This window comes from Phyllostomus hastatus, unplaced genomic scaffold (genome assembly GCF_019186645.2).
Source record: "Phyllostomus hastatus isolate PE091 unplaced genomic scaffold, TTU_PhHast_1.1 phas_contig_1021, whole genome shotgun sequence".
NCBI classification, from domain to species: domain Eukaryota; kingdom Metazoa; phylum Chordata; class Mammalia; order Chiroptera; family Phyllostomidae; genus Phyllostomus; species Phyllostomus hastatus.
Window position 1 is genome coordinate 2,955,698 of NW_025333505.1, and position 18,151 is coordinate 2,973,848.

The 18,151-nt window shown below is 54.8% G+C and overlaps 1 protein-coding gene across 1 annotated transcript; it reads left to right on the top strand.

The window, feature by feature from the left end:
* Positions 1–330: 330 nt before the first annotated feature.
* Positions 331–6,225, top strand: LOC123815332 (serine/threonine-protein kinase MARK1-like). Its single transcript, XM_045833620.1, has 8 exons — positions 331–848; positions 953–1,325; positions 1,613–1,771; positions 2,796–2,859; positions 3,267–3,696; positions 4,162–4,366; positions 5,051–5,095; positions 5,881–6,225. The coding sequence occupies exons 1-8, from the start codon at positions 331–333 to the stop codon at positions 6,223–6,225; spliced, it is 2,139 nt and encodes a 712-aa protein (XP_045689576.1).
* Positions 6,226–18,151: the final 11,926 nt, after the last annotated feature.

Here is an 18,151-nt window from a genome sequence, read left to right on the forward strand (position 1 = left end):
CAGCCTCAGCCTGGCGCTCCAGAATGGTTCTTCAGGCTCCCTCCCCACCCTCAGCCTGGCCCTCTAGTTGGCTCTGGGGGTCCCTCACCACCCTCAGGTCGGCACTCCAGGTGGCTCTTTGGCTCCCTCATTAATCCCAGCTCAGTCCTCCAGAATGGCTGTTCAAACTCTCTCTCCACCCCAAGCAGTAGGAGCAGCGGCACCAGGAGCACCAGCAGCAGAAGGACCAGTTTTGTTTTTTTTTAATTTGTTCTTTTCTTTTCATTATTATTGTTTTTTGTTTTTTCCTTTCTTTCAGTTTATTATTTTAATTTATTTTTTGAAGTCACCATGCCTGAGGACTTTACATCCGCCTCTGACAAGGAGTGCCGCATTGGTGGCTATGTAGTCCTCAGGACAATAGGTAAAGGGTCCTTTGCCAAAGTCATGCTGGCCCGCCACATTGCAACAGGCACCGAGGTGGCAGTAAAAATCATCAGCAGGCGGGGCTCCTCTCTGGCTTTCAGAGAAATTCACTGCTTAAAGAACCTCAACCATCCCAACATAACGAAACTGTCTGAAGTCATGGCGACAGAAAATGAATTATGTCTAGTGATGGAACACATGAGCGGCGGTGAGTTATCCAACTATATTGAAAAACATGGTGCCCGGACGGAAGAGGAGGCCAGGACCATCTTTAGGCAGCTGGTGTCTGCCTTACATCACTGCCACCAAAAGGGGTTTGTACATAGAGATTTGAAGCCGGAAAACATCCTGCTGGACTCTGACAAAAATGTGAAGCTAGCCGATTTTGGCTTTACGAAGGAGGAAAAACACAACCTGCTGAGCTCCTTCTGCGGGACCGCAACGTACATGGCCCCAGAGACTCTGAGGGGCAAGCCCTAAGACCGCGTGAGGGTCGACATTTGGAGTGTCAGTGTGATATCAGCTTTTACCAGCTGGTGACGGGGAGGTTCCCCTTCAAGGGGGAGAACTTCGGGGAAGTGAAGAGACGGGTCTTGAGAGGGTACTTCCTCCTACCCCATTTCCTCTCGGAGGAATGCCAACATCTTCTACAGAACATCCTGACCCTCGACCCCGCCCAGAGGCCAACCCTGGATGCCATCATGAAGGACCCCTGGGTCAACAGAGGGCAAAAGGAGGGAGTGAACTTATACAGCGAGCCACTGTGTGGTGATATCGACCCCCAGATCAGCGAACAAATGAAACACCTCGGGTACACCCAGGAGGAGCTAAGGGAATCGGTGGCCCACAAAGCCTTCGATAATATCATGGGCACTTACTTAATCCTCCGCAGCACAAACATGAACAACAGAGGCCACACGGTGCGTGTAAGACCTTGCTCCTCCCCGGAACAAAGACAACATCGATCCACAACGCTGGAGCTGCGGGCAGCGGAGAGCAAAACAACAGGTCGACCGGCCCACCCACCAATGTGCCAGTGAGGGTGTCTGTCCGTGCCACCAGCATGGCACCAAGGGGGACTGTCTCCACACCTAGTATGGCACACAGGGTGGCCATCTCCACCACAGGAACGGAAGTGAAGCTGGCTGTCCCATCTGCCAGCTCACAAGGGGGGGTGGCCACCCTAACCTCCTTTGTGCCAATGGAGCTGGCTGTCACATCTGCCAGCTCCCAAGCACAGGTGGCCACCACAACCTCCAGTGAGCCAATGGAGCTGGCTCTCACATCTGCCACCACAGAACCAGAGGTGGTCATCACGACCTCCAGCCTGGCATGGAGGGTGGATGTCTCCAACGCCAGCGGACAAGTGAAGGGGACCACGAAACCAGAGGATTTCAAATCCAGCACACTCTCCTGCCCTGAGTCCAGCCCTGCCACCTGCAGCCCTGCCACCCCCATCATGGTTTCCTGGGGTCCTTCACCACTGCCAGCTCAGCCCTACAGAATTGCTCTTCAGGCTTCCTCTCCAGCTTAGGCAGCAGAAAGAGCAGCACCACGAGCAGGAGCAGCAGCAGCAGCAGCAGCAGCACCAGCAGCAGCACCCAAGGCTCTTCTTCCCACCACAGCGAAGGCCTCCAGTGGGCACCTGAAAGGGCCCTGCCGTTCTTCACGCCAAGTTTTCTGCTGTCTGCCATTCCCCTCCAGCCTCAAGGAACATCACAAAGGGACAGAAGTCCACCCAAGATTATTTCTTAAATGCGGATGGCCAACGTATGGCCACAGTATACTGGGAAGTTCAAGCCAAGCTGCATGAGGCTGCCCAACCCCTCTGGGGACTTTATCGTCACCCCTGACAGGAGTGTCATGTTGGAGGCTGAGTCCCACTGAGCAAAATCGGCATGGGGTCCTTTGTGAGGGTTACGCTGGCCCAGCACTTTGTAACAGGCACCGAGGTAGCAGTGAAAATCGTCAACAGGCGGGGCTCCTCTCCAGGTTTTAGAGAATTTCACTGCTGGAAAGCTTAAACCATCAGAGCATCACCAAACTGTTTGAAGCCATTGCCATGCAAGACCAGTATGTTTTTGCTCATGGAACACATGAGCAATGGCCCATTCTTTGATTATTTTGAGAATCCTGGTGCCCGTAGGGAAGAGGAGGGCCCGGACCCTGTTCAGACAACTCGAGTCTGCGTTACACTCTGTTCACCAGAAGGGCTTCGTACTTGTAGACCTTAAGCTGGAGAACATCCTCCTAGATGCTGATCACAATGTCAAACTAGCTGATTTCGGCTCGGCAAAGACTTTTCAGACAACGGACTCAGTACTTTCTGGGATACTGTTTCATGTACGGCCCCAGAGGTCCTGAGGAGCTGACCGTATGACGGCCCAAAGGTGGACACCTGGAGCCTCGGCGTCATCCTTGATCAGATTGTGACGGGGAGGCTCCCGTTCATGGGTCAGAACTTTGGGGAGGTGAAGACACAGACATAGACAGGGCACTTCTTTGTACCCTAATTTGTCTCTGAAGAATGTCACCATGTGTGAAGAAAAGTGATTACCCTTGAACCCGCCCAGAGGCCAACTCTGGACACTATTATAAAGGAGCCCTGGTCAATATAGACCAGAGTGAGGGAATGAAGTTATGCTGTGAGCCACCCTGGGGTGGTGTCAACTCCCAGGTCACCAATAAAATGAAAAATCTGGTGTTTGGCCAGGAAGACATAAAGGAATCCATGGCCCCCAAATACAACAGCATTATGGCTACATATTGAACCCTCCATAGCACCAAAATGAAGACCAGATGCCATACAGTACAAGTAAGGCCCTACCACTTCCCTGATCAAGGAAGACATCTTTCCACAGCCCAGGAGCTGCAGCCGGCAGGAGAGAAAACTAGTAAATCTACCAATCTGCCCATCAACGTGGCAGTGAGGGTGGCCGTCCCTACCACTGGCGTGGCAGCAAGTGGGACTCTCTCCACCACCTGTGTGGCAAAGAAGGTGGCCATCCCTGCCACCAGTTTGGAAGTGAATTTGGCTGTCCCATCAGCCAGCACAGAAGTGTCGTTGGCCATCCCGACCCCCAGTTTGGAAGTGATTTTGGCTGTCCCATCAGCCAGCACAGAAGCAGAGGAGGCCATCCCAAGCACCGGTGTGGAACGGAGGGTGGGTGTCTCCACCACCAGTGGAGAAGTGAAGGTGGTCATAAAACCAGAGAGTGTCAAATCCACGACCACCTGTCCCCTGCCAAAAGGAGGGCAAAAGGAGGCAGTGAACTTATACAGCGCGCCACTGTGTGGTGATATCGAACCCTAGATCAGCGAAAAATTGAAACACCTTGGGTACACCCAGGAGGAGCTAAGGGAATCGGTGGCCCACAAAGCCTTCGATAATATCATGGGCACTTACTTAATCCTCCGCAGCGCAAACATGAACAACAGAGGCCACACGGTGCGTGTAAGACCTTGCTCCTCCCCGGAACAAAGACAACATCGATCCACAACGCTGGAGCTGCGGGCAGCGGGAGAGCAAAACAACAGGTCGACCGGCCCACCCACCAATGTGCCAGTGAGGGTGCCTGTCCGTGCCACCAGCATGGCACCAAGGGGGACTGTCTCCACACCTAGTATGGCACACAGGGTGGCCATCTCCACCACAGGAACGGAAGTGAAGCTGGGTGTCCCATCTGCCAGCTCACAAGGGGAGGTGGCCACCCCAATCTCCTGTGTGCCAATGGAGCTGGCTGTCCCATCTGCCAGCTCACAAGGGGAGGTGGCCACCAAAACCTCCTTCGTGCCAATGGAGCTGGCTGACCCATCTGCCAGCTCCCAAGCACAGGTGGCCACCACAACCTCCAGTGAGCCAATGGAGCTGGCTCTCACATCTGCCACCACAGAACCAGAGGTGGTCATCACGACCTCCAGCCTGGCATGGAGGGTGGATGTCTCCAACGCCAGCGGACAAGTGAAGGGGGACCACGAAACCAGAGGGTTTCAAATCCAGCACACTCTCCTGCCCTGAGTCCAGCCCTGCCACCACCAGCCCTGCCCTCCATCATGGTTCTTTCGGGTCCTTCACCACTGCCAGCTCAGCCCTAGAGAATGGCTCTTCAGGCTCCCGAACCACCTCAGGCAGAAGAGCGAGCAGCACCAGGAGCACCAGCAGCACCAGCAGGACAGGCAGCACCAGCAGCAGCAACCACGGCTCTTCCTCCCACCAAGGAGAAGGCCGGCAGCAGGGACCAAGAAGGGTTCTACAGTGTATTTTGAAACTTTTCTGCTGTTGGCCATGCCCCTCCATGGACAAAACACATAAAGAAAAAACGAAAGTGCATGCAAGGTTGCCCATTAAATTCTGGAGGGTCAAAATAGGGCCACAGTAAACACACACACTGGAGAGATAAAGCCAAACTATGAGGGGTTGCCCAACACCTGCACAATGTCTCTTCCTGCTCCCTGAACACCAGCACCTTGGCCCTCCAGAATGACCCCTCTTGCTGCTCACCATCCTAGGCCTGGCCCTCCAGAATGACCCTTCCCCAGCTGCTCACCATCCTCAGCCTGGGCCTCCAGATTGACCCCTCCGGCTGCTCACCATCCTCAGCCTGGGCCTCCGGAATTGCTCTTCAGGCTCTCTCACCACCCCCAGGTGAGCACTGCAGAAAGCCTCTTTAGGCTCCCTCACTACACCCAGGTAAGGAATCCAGAATGGTCCTTCCAGCTCCCTCAGCACCCTAAGCTTGGCCATCCTGAGTGGCTCTTTGGGCTGCCTTACCAACCCCAGGTTAGCACTCCTGAACGGCTCTTCCAACACTCTCACCAGCCTCAGCCTGGCGCTCCAGAAGGGTTCTTCAGGCTCCCTCCCCACCCTCAGCCTGGCCCTCCAGTTGGCTCTGGGGGTCCCTCACCACCCTCAGGTTGGCACTCCAGGTGGCTCTTTGGCTCCCTCATTAATCCCAGCTCAGTCCTCCAGAATGGCTCTTCAAACTCTCTCTCCACCCCAAGCAGTAGGAATAGCGGCACCAGGAGCACCAGCAGGAGAAGCAGCAGCACCAGCAACACCAGCGCCAGCAGCAGCAGCAGGAACACCAGCAGCACCATTTTGCAGTGCCATGAAACTTTTAGACATGCCCGTCTCCTAAAGCTGAACCTGAGATAGGGATTCTCATTTCAGTGATTTATCCCATTGAATACCCTCAGGATTAAAGTCGTAAGGCAGCAGGAGAAGGTAGGGGAGTCATCAACAGGTTCGAATATTCTCTAGGTTTTGGAGAATTTCGTTGCCTGAAACACTTCAGCCATCCAAACATAGTGAGACTGTTTGAAGCCCTTTACACAGAAGAGTATTTCCTGCTTGTGGAACACCTGAGGGGAGGTGACTTAGCCACTCATCTGAAAAAGCATGGTGCCTGGACAGAAGAGGAGGCCAGGACCATCTTTAGACAGCTGGTGTCTACCTTACATCACTGCCACCAAAAGGGGTTCAAGCACAGAGATCTGAAACCTGAAAACATCCTGCTAGACACTGACAACAATGTCAAGCTAGCCGATTTCAGCCTTAGCAAAGAATTTTGGAAATGCAAGCTGACCTCATTCTGTGGGACCATGTGGTACGTGGCCCCGGAGATCCTGAGTAGCGAGCCCTATGACGGCCAGAGGGTCGATATCTGGAGCCTCGGAGTCGTCCTTTACCAGCTGGTGACCGGGAGGCTCCCGTTCGAGGGGGAGAACTTTTGGGAAGTGAAGAGACGGGTCTTGAGAGGGTACTTCCTCCTACCCCATTTCCTCTCGGAGGATGCCAAGATCTTCTACAGAACATCCTGACGCTTGACGCCGCCCAGAGGCCAACCCTGGATGCCATCATAAAGGACCCCTGGGTCAACAGAGGGCAAAAGGAGGGAGTGAACTTACACAGTGAGCCACTGTGTGGTGATATCGACCCCCAGATCAGCGAACAAATGAAACACCTCAGGGTACACCCAGGAGGAGCTAAGGGAATCGGTGGCCCACAAAGCCTTCGATAATATCATGGGCACTTACTTAATCCTCCGCAGCACAAACATGAACAACAGAGGCCACACGGTGCGTGTAAGACCTTGCTCCTCCCCGGAACAAAGACAACATCGATCCACAACGCTGGAGCTGCGGGCAGCGGAGAGCAAAACAACAGGTCGACTGGCCCACCCACCAATGTGCCAGTGAGGGTGCCTGTCCGTGCCACCAGCATGGCACCAAGGGGGACTGTCTCCACACCTAGTATGGCACACAAGGTGGCCATCTCCACCATAGGAACGGAAGTGAAGCTGGCTGTCCCATCTGCCAGCTCACAAGGGAGGTGGCCACCCCAATCTCCTGTGTGCCAATGGAGCTGGCTGTCCCATCTGCCAGCTCACAAGGGGAGGTGGCCACCAAAACCTCCTTTGTGCCAATGGAGCTGGCTGTCCCATCTGCCAGCTCCCAAGCACAGGTGGCCACCACAACCTCCAATGAGCCAATGGAGCTGGCTCTCACATCTGCCACCACAGAACCAGAGGTGGTCATCACGACCTCCAGCCTGGCATGGAGGGTGGATGTCTCCAATGCCAGCGCACAAGTGAAGGGGGGCCATGAAACTAGAGGGTTTCAAATCCAGCACACTCTCCTGCCCTGAGTCCAGCCCTGCCACCACCAGCCCTGCCCTCCATCATGGTTCTTTCGGGTCCTTCACCACTGCCAGCTCAGCCCTAGAGAATGGCTCTTCAGGCTCCCGAACCACCTCAGGCAGAAGAGCGAGCAGCACCAGGAGCACCAGCAGCACCAGCAGGACAGGCAGCACCAGCAGCAGCAACCACGGCTCTTCCTCCCACCAAGGAGAAGGCCGGCAGCAGGGACCAAGAAGGGTTCTACAGTCTTTTTGGAAACTTTTTTTGCTGTTGGCCCTGCCCCTCCATGGACAAAAAACATAAACAAAAAACAAAAGTGCATCCAAGGTTCTTCATTAAATTCTGGAGGGTCAAAATAGGGCCACATTAAAAAGAAATACTGGGCAGACCAGGCCACACTATATGGGGTTGCCCAACCCCACCAAAAGGGCTCTTCCTGCTCCTGGACACCACCACCTTGGCCCTCCAGAATGACCCCTCTTGCTGCTTGCCATCCTCAGCCTGGGCCTCCTGAATGACCCATCCGGCTGCTCACCATCCTCAGCCTGGGCCTCCTGAATGACCCATCCGGCTGCTCACCATCCTAGGCCTGGCCCTCCAGAATGACCCCTCTTGCTGCTCACCATCCTAGGCCTGGCCCTCCAGAATGACCCCTCCCCGGCTGCTCACCATCCTCAGCCTGGGCCTCCAGAATGACCCCTCTTGCTGCTCACCATCCTCAGCCTGGGCCTCCAGAATGACCCCTCCCCGGCTGCTCACCATCCTCAGCCTGGGCCTCCAGAATTGCTCTTCAGGCTCTCTCCCCACCCCCAGGTGAGCACTGCAGAAAGCCTCTTTAGGCTCCCTCACTACACCCAGGTAAGGAATCCAGAATGATCCTTCCAGCTCCCTCAGCACCCTAAGCTTGGCCATCCTGAATGGCTCTTTGGGCTGCCTTACCAACCCCAGGTTAGCACTCCAGAACGGCTCTTCCAACACTCTCACCAGCCTCAGCCTGGCGCTCCAGAAGGGTTCTTCAGGCTCCCTCCCCTACCCTCAGCCTGGCCCTCCAGTTGGCTCTGGGGGTCCCTCACCACCCTCAGGTCGGCACTCCAGGTGGCTCTTTGGCTCCCTCATTAATCCCAGCTCAGTCCTCCAGAATGGCTGTTCAAACTCTCTCTCTCCACCCCAAGCAGTAGGAGCAGCGGCACCAGGAGCACCAGCAGCAGAAGGACTGGTTTTTTTGTTTTAATTTGTTCTTTTCTTTTCATTATTATTGTTTTTTGTTTTTTCCTTTCTTTCCGTTTATTATTTTAATTTTTTTTTGGGAAGTCTCCCATGCCTGAGGACTTTACATCTGCCTCTGACGAGGAGTGCCGCATTGGTGGCGATCTACTCCTCAGGACAATAGTTAAAGGGTCCTTTGCCAAAGTCATGCTGGCCCCCCACATTGCAACAGGCATTGAGGTGGCTCTCAAAATCATTAACAGGCGGGGCTCCTCTCTAGGTTTTAGAGAAATTCACTGCTGAAATACTTAAACCATCCAAATATAACCAGACTGTTTGAAGTCATGGCCACAAAAAATTAGTTCTGTCTAGTAATGGAACACTTGAGCAGCCGTGAGTTATGCAATTATCTTGAAAAGCATGGGGACCGGAATGAGGAGGAGGCCAGGACCATCTTAAGGCAGCTGGTGTCTGCCTTACATCACTGCCACCAAAAGATGTTCGTACATAGAGATTTGAACCCGGAAAACAACCTGCTGGACTCTGACAACAACGTCAAGCTAGCCGACTTCGGGTTTGCACATGAGGTGAAGCATAACCTGCAGAGCTCCTTCTGCGGGACCGCGACATACATGGCCCCCGGAGATCCTGAGTAGCGAGCCCTATGACGGCCAGAGGGTCGATATCTGGAGCCTCGGAGTCGTCCTTTACCAGCTGGTGACCGGGAGGCTCCCGCTCGAGGGGGGAGAACTTTTGGGAAGTGAAGAGACGGGTCTTGAGAGGGTACTTCCTCCTACCCCATTTCCTCTCGGAGGAATGCCAACATCTTCTATAGAACATCCTGACCCTTGACGCCGCCCAGAGGCCAACCCTGGATGCCATCATAAAGGACCCCTGGGTCAACAGAGGGCAAAAGGAGGGAGTGAACTTACACAGTGAGCCACTGTGTGGTGATATCGACCCCCAGATCAGCGAACAAATGAAACACCTCGGGTACACCCAGGAGGAGCTAAGGGAATCGGTGGCCCACAAAGCCTTCGATAATATCATGGGCACTTACTTAATCCTCCGCAGCACAAACATGAACAACAGAGGCCACACGGTGCGTGTAAGACCTTGCTCCTCCCCGGAACAAAGACAACATCGATCCACAACGCTGGAGCTGCGGGCAGCGGAGAGCAAAACAACAGGTCGACCGGCCCACCCACCAATGTGCCAGTGAGGGTGCCTGTCCGTGCCACCAGCATGGCACCAAGGGGGACTGTCTCCACACCTAGTATGGCACACAGGGTGGCCATCTCCACCATAGGAACGGAAGTGAAGCTGGCTGTCCCATCTGCCAGCTCACAAGGGGAGGTGGCCACCCCAATCTCCTGTGTGCCAATGGAGCTGGCTGTCCCATCTGCCAGCTCACAAGGGAGGTGGCCACCAAAACCTCCTTTGTGCCAATGGAGCTGGCTGTCCCATCTGCCAGCTCCCAAGCACAGGTGGCCACCACAACCTCCAATGAGCCAATGGAGCTGGCTCTCACATCTGCCACCACAGAACCAGAGGTGGTCATCACGACCTCCAGCCTGGCATGGAGGGTGGATGTCTCCAATGCCAGCGCACAAGTGAAGGGGGGCCATGAAACTAGAGGGTTTCAAATCCAGCACACTCTCCTGCCCTGAGTCCAGCCCTGCCACCACCAGCCCTGCCCTCCATCATGGTTCTTTCGGGTCCTTCACCACTGCCAGCTCAGCCCTAGAGAATGGCTCTTCAGGCTCCCGAACCACCTCAGGCAGAAGAGCGAGCAGCACCAGGAGCACCAGCAGCACCAGCAGGACAGGCAGCACCAGCAGCAGCAACCACGGCTCTTCCTCCCACCAAGGAGAAGGCCGGCAGCAGGGACCAAGAAGGGTTCTACAGTCTTTTTGGAAACTTTTTTTGCTGTTGGCCCTGCCCCTCCATGGACAAAAAAACATAAACAAAAAAACAAAAGTGCATCCAAGGTTCTTCATTAAATTCTGGAGGGTCAAAATAGGGCCACATTAAAAAGAAATACTGGGCAGACCAGGCCACACTATATGGGGGTTGCCCAACCCCACCAAAAGGGCTCTTCCTGCTCCTGGACACCACCACCTTGGCCCTCCAGAATGACCCCTCTTGCTGCTTGCCATCCTCAGCCTGGGCCTCCTGAATGACCCATCCGGCTGCTCACCATCCTCAGCCTGGGCCTCCTGAATGACCCATCCGGCTGCTCACCATCCTAGGCCTGGCCCTCCAGAATGACCCCTCTTGCTGCTCACCATCCTAGGCCTGGCCCTCCAGAATGACCCCTCCCCGGCTGCTCACCATCCTCAGCCTGGGCCTCCAGAATGACCCCTCCCCGGCTGCTCACCATCCTCAGCCTGGGCCTCCAGAATGACCCCTCCCCGGCTGCTCACCATCCTCAGCCTGGGCCTCCAGAATTGCTCTTCAGGCTCTCTCCCCACCCCCAGGTGAGCACTGCAGAAAGCCTCTTTAGGCTCCCTCACTACACCCAGGTAAGGAATCCAGAATGATCCTTCCAGCTCCCTCAGCACCCTAAGCTTGGCCATCCTGAATGGCTCTTTGGGCTGCCTTACCAACCCCAGGTTAGCACTCCAGAACGGCTCTTCCAACACTCTCACCAGCCTCAGCCTGGCGCTCCAGAAGGGTTCTTCAGGCTCCCTCCCCACCCTCAGCCTGGCCCTCCAGTTGGCTCTGGGGGTCCCTCACCACCCTCAGGTCGGCACTCCAGGTGGCTCTTTGGCTCCCTCATTAATCCCAGCTCAGTCCTCCAGAATGGCTGTTCAAACTCTCTCTCTCCACCCCAAGCAGTAGGAGCAGCGGCACCAGGAGCACCAGCAGCAGAAGGACTGGTTTTTTTTTTTTTATTTGTTCTTTTCTTTTCATTATTATTGTTTTTTGTTTTTTCCTTTCTTTCCGTTTATTATTTTAATTTTATTTTTGGAAGTCTCCCATGCCTGAGGACTTTACATCTGCCTCTGACGAGGAGTGCCGCATTGGTGGCGATCTACTCCTCAGGACAATAGTTAAAGGGTCCTTTGCCAAAGTCATGCTGGCCCCCCCCCCACATTGCAACAGGCATTGAGGTGGCTCTCAAAATCATTAACAGGCGGGGCTCCTCTCTAGGTTTTAGAGAAATTCACTGCTGAAATACTTAAACCATCCAAATATAACCAGACTGTTTGAAGTCATGGCCACAAAAAATTAGTTCTGTCTAGTAATGGAACACTTGAGCAGCCGTGAGTTATGCAATTATCTTGAAAAGCATGGGGACCGGAATGAGGAGGAGGCCAGGACCATCTTAAGGCAGCTGGTGTCTGCCTTACATCACTGCCACCAAAAGATGTTCGTACATAGAGATTTGAACCCGGAAAACAACCTGCTGGACTCTGACAACAACGTCAAGCTAGCCGACTTCGGGTTTGCACATGAGGTGAAGCATAACCTGCAGAGCTCCTTCTGCGGGACCGCGACATACATGGCCCCGGAGATCCTGAGTAGCGAGCCCTATGACGGCCAGAGGGTCGATATCTGGAGCCTCGGAGTCGTCCTTTACCAGCTGGTGACCGGGAGGCTCCCGTTCGAGGGGGGAGAACTTTTGGGAAGTGAAGAGACGGGTCTTGAGAGGGTACTTCCTCCTACCCCATTTCCTCTCGGAGGAATGCCAAGATCTTCTACAGAACATCCTGACCCTTGACGCCGCCCAGAGGCCAACCCTGGATGCCATCATAAAGGACCCCTGGGTCAACAGAGGGCAAAAGGAGGGAGTGAACTTACACAGTGAGCCACTGTGTGGTGATATCGACCCCCCAGATCAGCGAACAAATGAAACACCTCGGGTACACCCAGGAGGAGCTAAGGGAATCGGTGGCCCACAAAGCCTTCGATAATATCATGGGCACTTACTTAATCCTCCGCAGCACAAACATGAACAACAGAGGCCACACGGTGCGTGTAAGACCTTGCTCCTCCCCGGAACAAAGACAACATCGATCCACAACGCTGGAGCTGCGGGCAGCGGAGAGCAAAACAACAGGTCGACCGGCCCACCCACCAATGTGCCAGTGAGGGTGCCTGTCCGTGCCACCAGCATGGCACCAAGGGGGACTGTCTCCACACCTAGTATGGCACACAGGGTGGCCATCTCCACCATAGGAACGGAAGTGAAGCTGGCTGTCCCATCTGCCAGCTCACAAGGGGAGGTGGCCACCCCAATCTCCTGTGTGCCAATGGAGCTGGCTGTCCCATCTGCCAGCTCACAAGGGGAGGTGGCCACCAAAACCTCCTTTGTGCCAATGGAGCTGGCTGTCCCATCTGCCAGCTCCCAAGCACAGGTGGCCACCACAACCTCCAATGAGCCAATGGAGCTGGCTCTCACATCTGCCACCACAGAACCAGAGGTGGTCATCACGACCTCCAGCCTGGCATGGAGGGTGGATGTCTCCAATGCCAGCGCACAAGTGAAGGGGGCCATGAAACTAGAGGGTTTCAAATCCAGCACACTCTCCTGCCCTGAGTCCAGCCCTGCCACCACCAGCCCTGCCCTCCATCATGGTTCTTTCGGGTCCTTCACCACTGCCAGCTCAGCCCTAGAGAATGGCTCTTCAGGCTCCCGAACCACCTCAGGCAGAAGAGCGAGCAGCACCAGGAGCACCAGCAGCACCAGCAGGACAGGCAGCACCAGCAGCAGCAACCACGGCTCTTCCTCCCACCAAGGAGAAGGCCGGCAGCAGGGACCAAGAAGGGTTCTACAGTCTTTTTGGAAACTTTTTTTGCTGTTGGCCCTGCCCCTCCATGGACAAAAAAACATAAACAAAAAAACAAAAGTGCATCCAAGGTTCTTCATTAAATTCTGGAGGGTCAAAATAGGGCCACATTAAAAAGAAATACTGGGCAGACCAGGCCACACTATATGGGGGTTGCCCAACCCCACCAAAAGGGCTCTTCCTGCTCCTGGACACCACCACCTTGGCCCTCCAGAATGACCCCTCTTGCTGCTTGCCATCCTCAGCCTGGGCCTCCTGAATGACCCATCCGGCTGCTCACCATCCTCAGCCTGGGCCTCCTGAATGACCCATCCGGCTGCTCACCATCCTAGGCCTGGCCCTCCAGAATGACCCCTCTTGCTGCTCACCATCCTAGGCCTGGCCCTCCAGAATGACCCCTCCCCGGCTGCTCACCATCCTCAGCCTGGGCCTCCAGAATGACCCCTCCCTGCTGCTCACCATCCTCAGCCTGGGCCTCCAGAATGACCCCCTCCCCGGCTGCTCACCATCCTCAGCCTGGGCCTCCAGAATTGCTCTTCAGGCTCTCTCCCCACCCCCAGGTGAGCACTGCAGAAAGCCTCTTTAGGCTCCCTCACTACACCCAGGTAAGGAATCCAGAATGATCCTTCCAGCTCCCTCAGCACCCTAAGCTTGGCCATCCTGAATGGCTCTTTGGGCTGCCTTACCAACCCCAGGTTAGCACTCCAGAACGGCTCTTCCAACACTCTCACCAGCCTCAGCCTGGCGCTCCAGAAGGGTTCTTCAGGCTCCCTCCCCACCCTCAGCCTGGCCCTCCAGTTGGCTCTGGGGGTCCCTCACCACCCTCAGGTCGGCACTCCAGGTGGCTCTTTGGCTCCCTCATTAATCCCAGCTCAGTCCTCCAGAATGGCTGTTCAAACTCTCTCTCCACCCCAAGCAGTAGGAATAGCGGCACCAGGAGCACCAGCAGCAGAAGCAGCAGCTTTTTATTTTGTATTTTACATTTGTTCCTTTTGCTTTGTCAGTAGTAGTGATTACTTTGTTTTGTTTCCTTTCTTTGCAGTGCTATTATTTTAAACTTTTAGACATGTCTCCCATGCCTGAAAGACTTTGACATCTGCATCTGACGAGGAGTGCTGCATTGGTCAGCGATTTACTCCTCATTGACAATAGTCTACAGGGATCCCTTTGCCAAAGTCATGCTGGCCCCCCCCCCACATTGCAGCAGGCATTGAGGTGGCTTTCAAAATCATTAACAGGTTCGGGGACTCTTCTCTAGGTTTTAGAGAAATTTCACTGCCTGAAATACTTCAAACCATCCAAACATAGTGAGACTGTTTGAAGTCCCTGTTACACAGAAGAGTAGTTCTGTCTAGTAATGGAACACCTGAGCGAGCCGTGAGTTAGCCAATTATCTTGAAAAAGCATGGGTGACTGGACATGAAGAGGAGGCCAGGACCATCTTTAAGACAGCTGGTGTCTGCCTTACATCACTGCCACCAAAAGGGGTTCAAGCACAGAGATTTGAAACCCGGAAAACATCCTGCTGGACTCTGACAACAATGTCAAGCTAGCCGACTTTCAGCCTTAGCACATGAGTGTGAAATGCATAACCTGCAGAGCTCCTTCTGTGGGACCATGCGACATACATGGCCCCGGAGATCCTGAGTAGCGAGCCCTATGACGGCCAGAGGGTCGATATCTGGAGCCTCGGAGTCGTCCTTTACCAGCTGGTGACCGGGAGGCTCCCGTTCGAGGGGGAGAACTTTTGGGAAGTGAAGAGACGGGTCTTGAGAGGGTACTTCCTCCTACCCCCATTTCCTCTCGGAGGAATGCCAAGATCTTCTACAGAACATCCTGACCCTTGACGCCGCCCAGAGGCCAACCCTGGATGCCATCATAAAGGACCCCTGGGTCAACAGAGGGCAAAAGGAGGGAGTGAACTTACACAGTGAGCCACTGTGTGGTGATATCGACCCCCAGATCAGCGAACAAATGAAACACCTCGGGTACACCCAGGAGGAGCTAAGGGAATCGGTGGCCCACAAAGCCTTCGATAATATCATGGGCACTTACTTAATCCTCCGCAGCACAAACATGAACAACAGAGGCCACACGGTGCGTGTAAGACCTTGCTCCTCCCCGGAACAAAGACAACATCGATCCACAACGCTGGAGCTGCGGGCAGCGGAGAGCAAAACAACAGGTCGACCGGCCCACCCACCAATGTGCCAGTGAGGGTGCCTGTCCGTGCCACCAGCATGGCACCAAGGGGGACTGTCTCCACACCTAGTATGGCACACAGGGTGGCCATCTCCACCATAGGAACGGAAGTGAAGCTGGCTGTCCCATCTGCCAGCTCACAAGGGAGGTGGCCACCCCAATCTCCTGTGTGCCAATGGAGCTGGCTGTCCCATCTGCCAGCTCACAAGGGGAGGTGGCCACCAAAACCTCCTTTGTGCCAATGGAGCTGGCTGTCCCATCTGCCAGCTCCCAAGCACAGGTGGCCACCACAACCTCCAATGAGCCAATGGAGCTGGCTCTCACATCTGCCACCACAGAACCAGAGGTGGTCATCACGACCTCCAGCCTGGCATGGAGGGTGGATGTCTCCAATGCCAGCGCACAAGTGAAGGGGGGCCATGAAACTAGAGGGTTTCAAATCCAGCACACTCTCCTGCCCTGAGTCCAGCCCTGCCACCACCAGCCCTGCCCTCCATCATGGTTCTTTCGGGTCCTTCACCACTGCCAGCTCAGCCCTAGAGAATGGCTCTTCAGGCTCCCGAACCACCTCAGGCAGAAGAGCGAGCAGCACCAGGAGCACCAGCAGCACCAGCAGGACAGGCAGCACCAGCAGCAGCAACCACGGCTCTTCCTCCCACCAAGGAGAAGGCCGGCAGCAGGGACCAAGAAGGGTTCTACAGTCTTTTTGGAAACTTTTTTGCTGTTGGCCCTGCCCCTCCATGGACAAAAAACATAAACAAAAAACAAAAGTGCATCCAAGGTTCTTCATTAAATTCTGGAGGGTCAAAATAGGGCCACATTAAAAAGAAATACTGGGCAGACCAGGCCACACTATATGGGGTTGCCCAACCCCACCAAAAGGGCTCTTCCTGCTCCTGGACACCACCACCTTGGCCCTCCAGAATGACCCCTCTTGCTGCTTGCCATCCTCAGCCTGGGCCCTCCTGAATGACCCATCCGGCTGCTCACCATCCTCAGCCTGGGCCTCCTGAATGACCCATCCGGCTGCTCACCATCCTAGGCCTGGGCCCTCCAGAATGACCCCCTCCGGCTGCTCACCATCCTAGGCCTGGGCCCTCCAGAATGACCCCCTCCCGGCTGCTCACCATCCTCAGCCTGGGCCTCCAGAATTGCTCTTCAGGCTCTCTCACCACCCCCAGGTGAGCACTGCAGAAAGCCTCTTTAGGCTCCCTCACTACACCCAGGTAAGGAATCCAGAATGGTCCTTCCAGCTCCCTCAGCACCCTAAGCTTGGCCATCCTGAATGGCTCTTTGGGCTGCCTTACCAACCCCAGGTTAGCACTCCAGAACGGCTCTTCCAACACTCTCACCAGCCTCAGCCTGGCGCTCCAGAAGGGTTCTTCAGGCTCCCTCCCCACCCTCAGCCTGGCCCTCCAGTTGGCTCTGGGGGTCCCTCACCACCCTCAGGTCGGCACTCCAGGTGGCTCTTTGGCTCCCTCATTAATCCCAGCTCAGTCCTCCAGAATGGCTGTTCAAACTCTCTCTCCACCCCAAGCAGTAGGAGCAGCGGCACCAGGAGCACCAGCAGCAGAAGGACTGGTATTTTTTTTAATTTGTTCTTTTCTTTTCATTATTATTGTTTTTTGTTTTTTTCTTTCTTTCCGTTTATTATTTTAATTTTATTTTTTGGGAAGTCTCCCATGCCTGAGGACTTTACATCTGCCTCTGACGAGGAGTGCCGCATTGGTGGCGATCTACTCCTCAGGACAATAGTGAAAGGGTCCTTTGCCAAAGTCATGCTGGCCCGCCACATTGCAACAGGCACCGAGGTGGCAGTCAAAAATCATCAACAGGCGGGGCTCCTCTCTAGGCTTTCAGAGAAATTCACTGCTGAAAGAACCTAAACCATCCCAAACATAACGAAACTGTTTGAAGTCATGGGCGACAAAAAATGAATTATGTCTAGTGATGGAACACATGAGCGGCGGTGAGTTATCCAACTATCTTGAAAAAGCATGGTGCCCGGACGGAAGAGGAGGCCAGGACCATCTTTGGGCAGCTGGTGTCTGCCTTACATCACTGCCACCAAAAGGGGATTCATACATAGAGATTTGAAGCCGGAAAACATCCTGCTGGACTCTGACAACAACGTCAAGCTAGCCGACTTCGGGTTTACACATGAGGTGAAGCATAACCTGCAGAGCTCCTTCTGCGGGACCGCGACATACATGGCCCCGGAGATCCTGAGTAGCGAGCCCTATGACGGCCAGAGGGTCGATATCTGGAGCCTCGGAGTCGTCCTTTACCAGCTGGTGACCGGGAGGCTCCCGTTCGAGGGGGAGAACTTTTGGGAAGTGAAGAGACGGGTCTTGAGAGGGTACTTCCTCCTACCCCATTTCCTCTCGGAGGAATGCCAAGATCTTCTACAGAACATCCTGACCCTTGACGCCGCCCAGAGGCCAACCCTGGATGCCATCATAAAGGACCCCTGGGTCAACAGAGGGCAAAAGGAGGGAGTGAACTTACACAGTGAGCCACTGTGTGGTGATATCGACCCCCAGATCAGCGAACAAATGAAACACCTCGGGTACACCCAGGAGGAGCTAAGGGAATCGGTGGCCCACAAAGCCTTCGATAATATCATGGGCACTTACTTAATCCTCCGCAGCACAAACATGAACAACAGAGGCCACACGGTGCGTGTAAGACCTTGCTCCTCCCCGAACAAAGACAACATCGATCCACAACGCTGGAGCTGCGGGCAGCGGAGAGCAAAACAACAGGTCGACCGGCCCACCCACCAATGTGCCAGTGAGGGTGCCTGTCCGTGCCACCAGCATGGCACCAAGGGGGACTGTCTCCACACCTAGTATGGCACACAGGGTGGCCATCTCCACCATAGGAACGGAAGTGAAGCTGGCT

What these genes read in the sequence shown, in the direction of transcription:
- LOC123815332 (XM_045833620.1), top strand. Translation starts at nt 331, where the DNA reads ATGCCTGAGGACTTTACATCCGCCTCTGACAAGGAGTGCCGCATTGGT. An exon ending in TCTCCAACGCCAGCGGACAA is followed by an intron (nt 4,367 to 5,050) that starts GTGAAGGGGGAC and finishes CACCACCCCCAG; the next exon opens with GTGAGCACTGCAGAAAGCCT. An exon ending in GGCTCCCTCACTACACCCAG is followed by an intron (nt 5,096 to 5,880) that starts GTAAGGAATCCA and finishes TGCCACCAAAAG; the next exon opens with GGGTTCAAGCACAGAGATCT.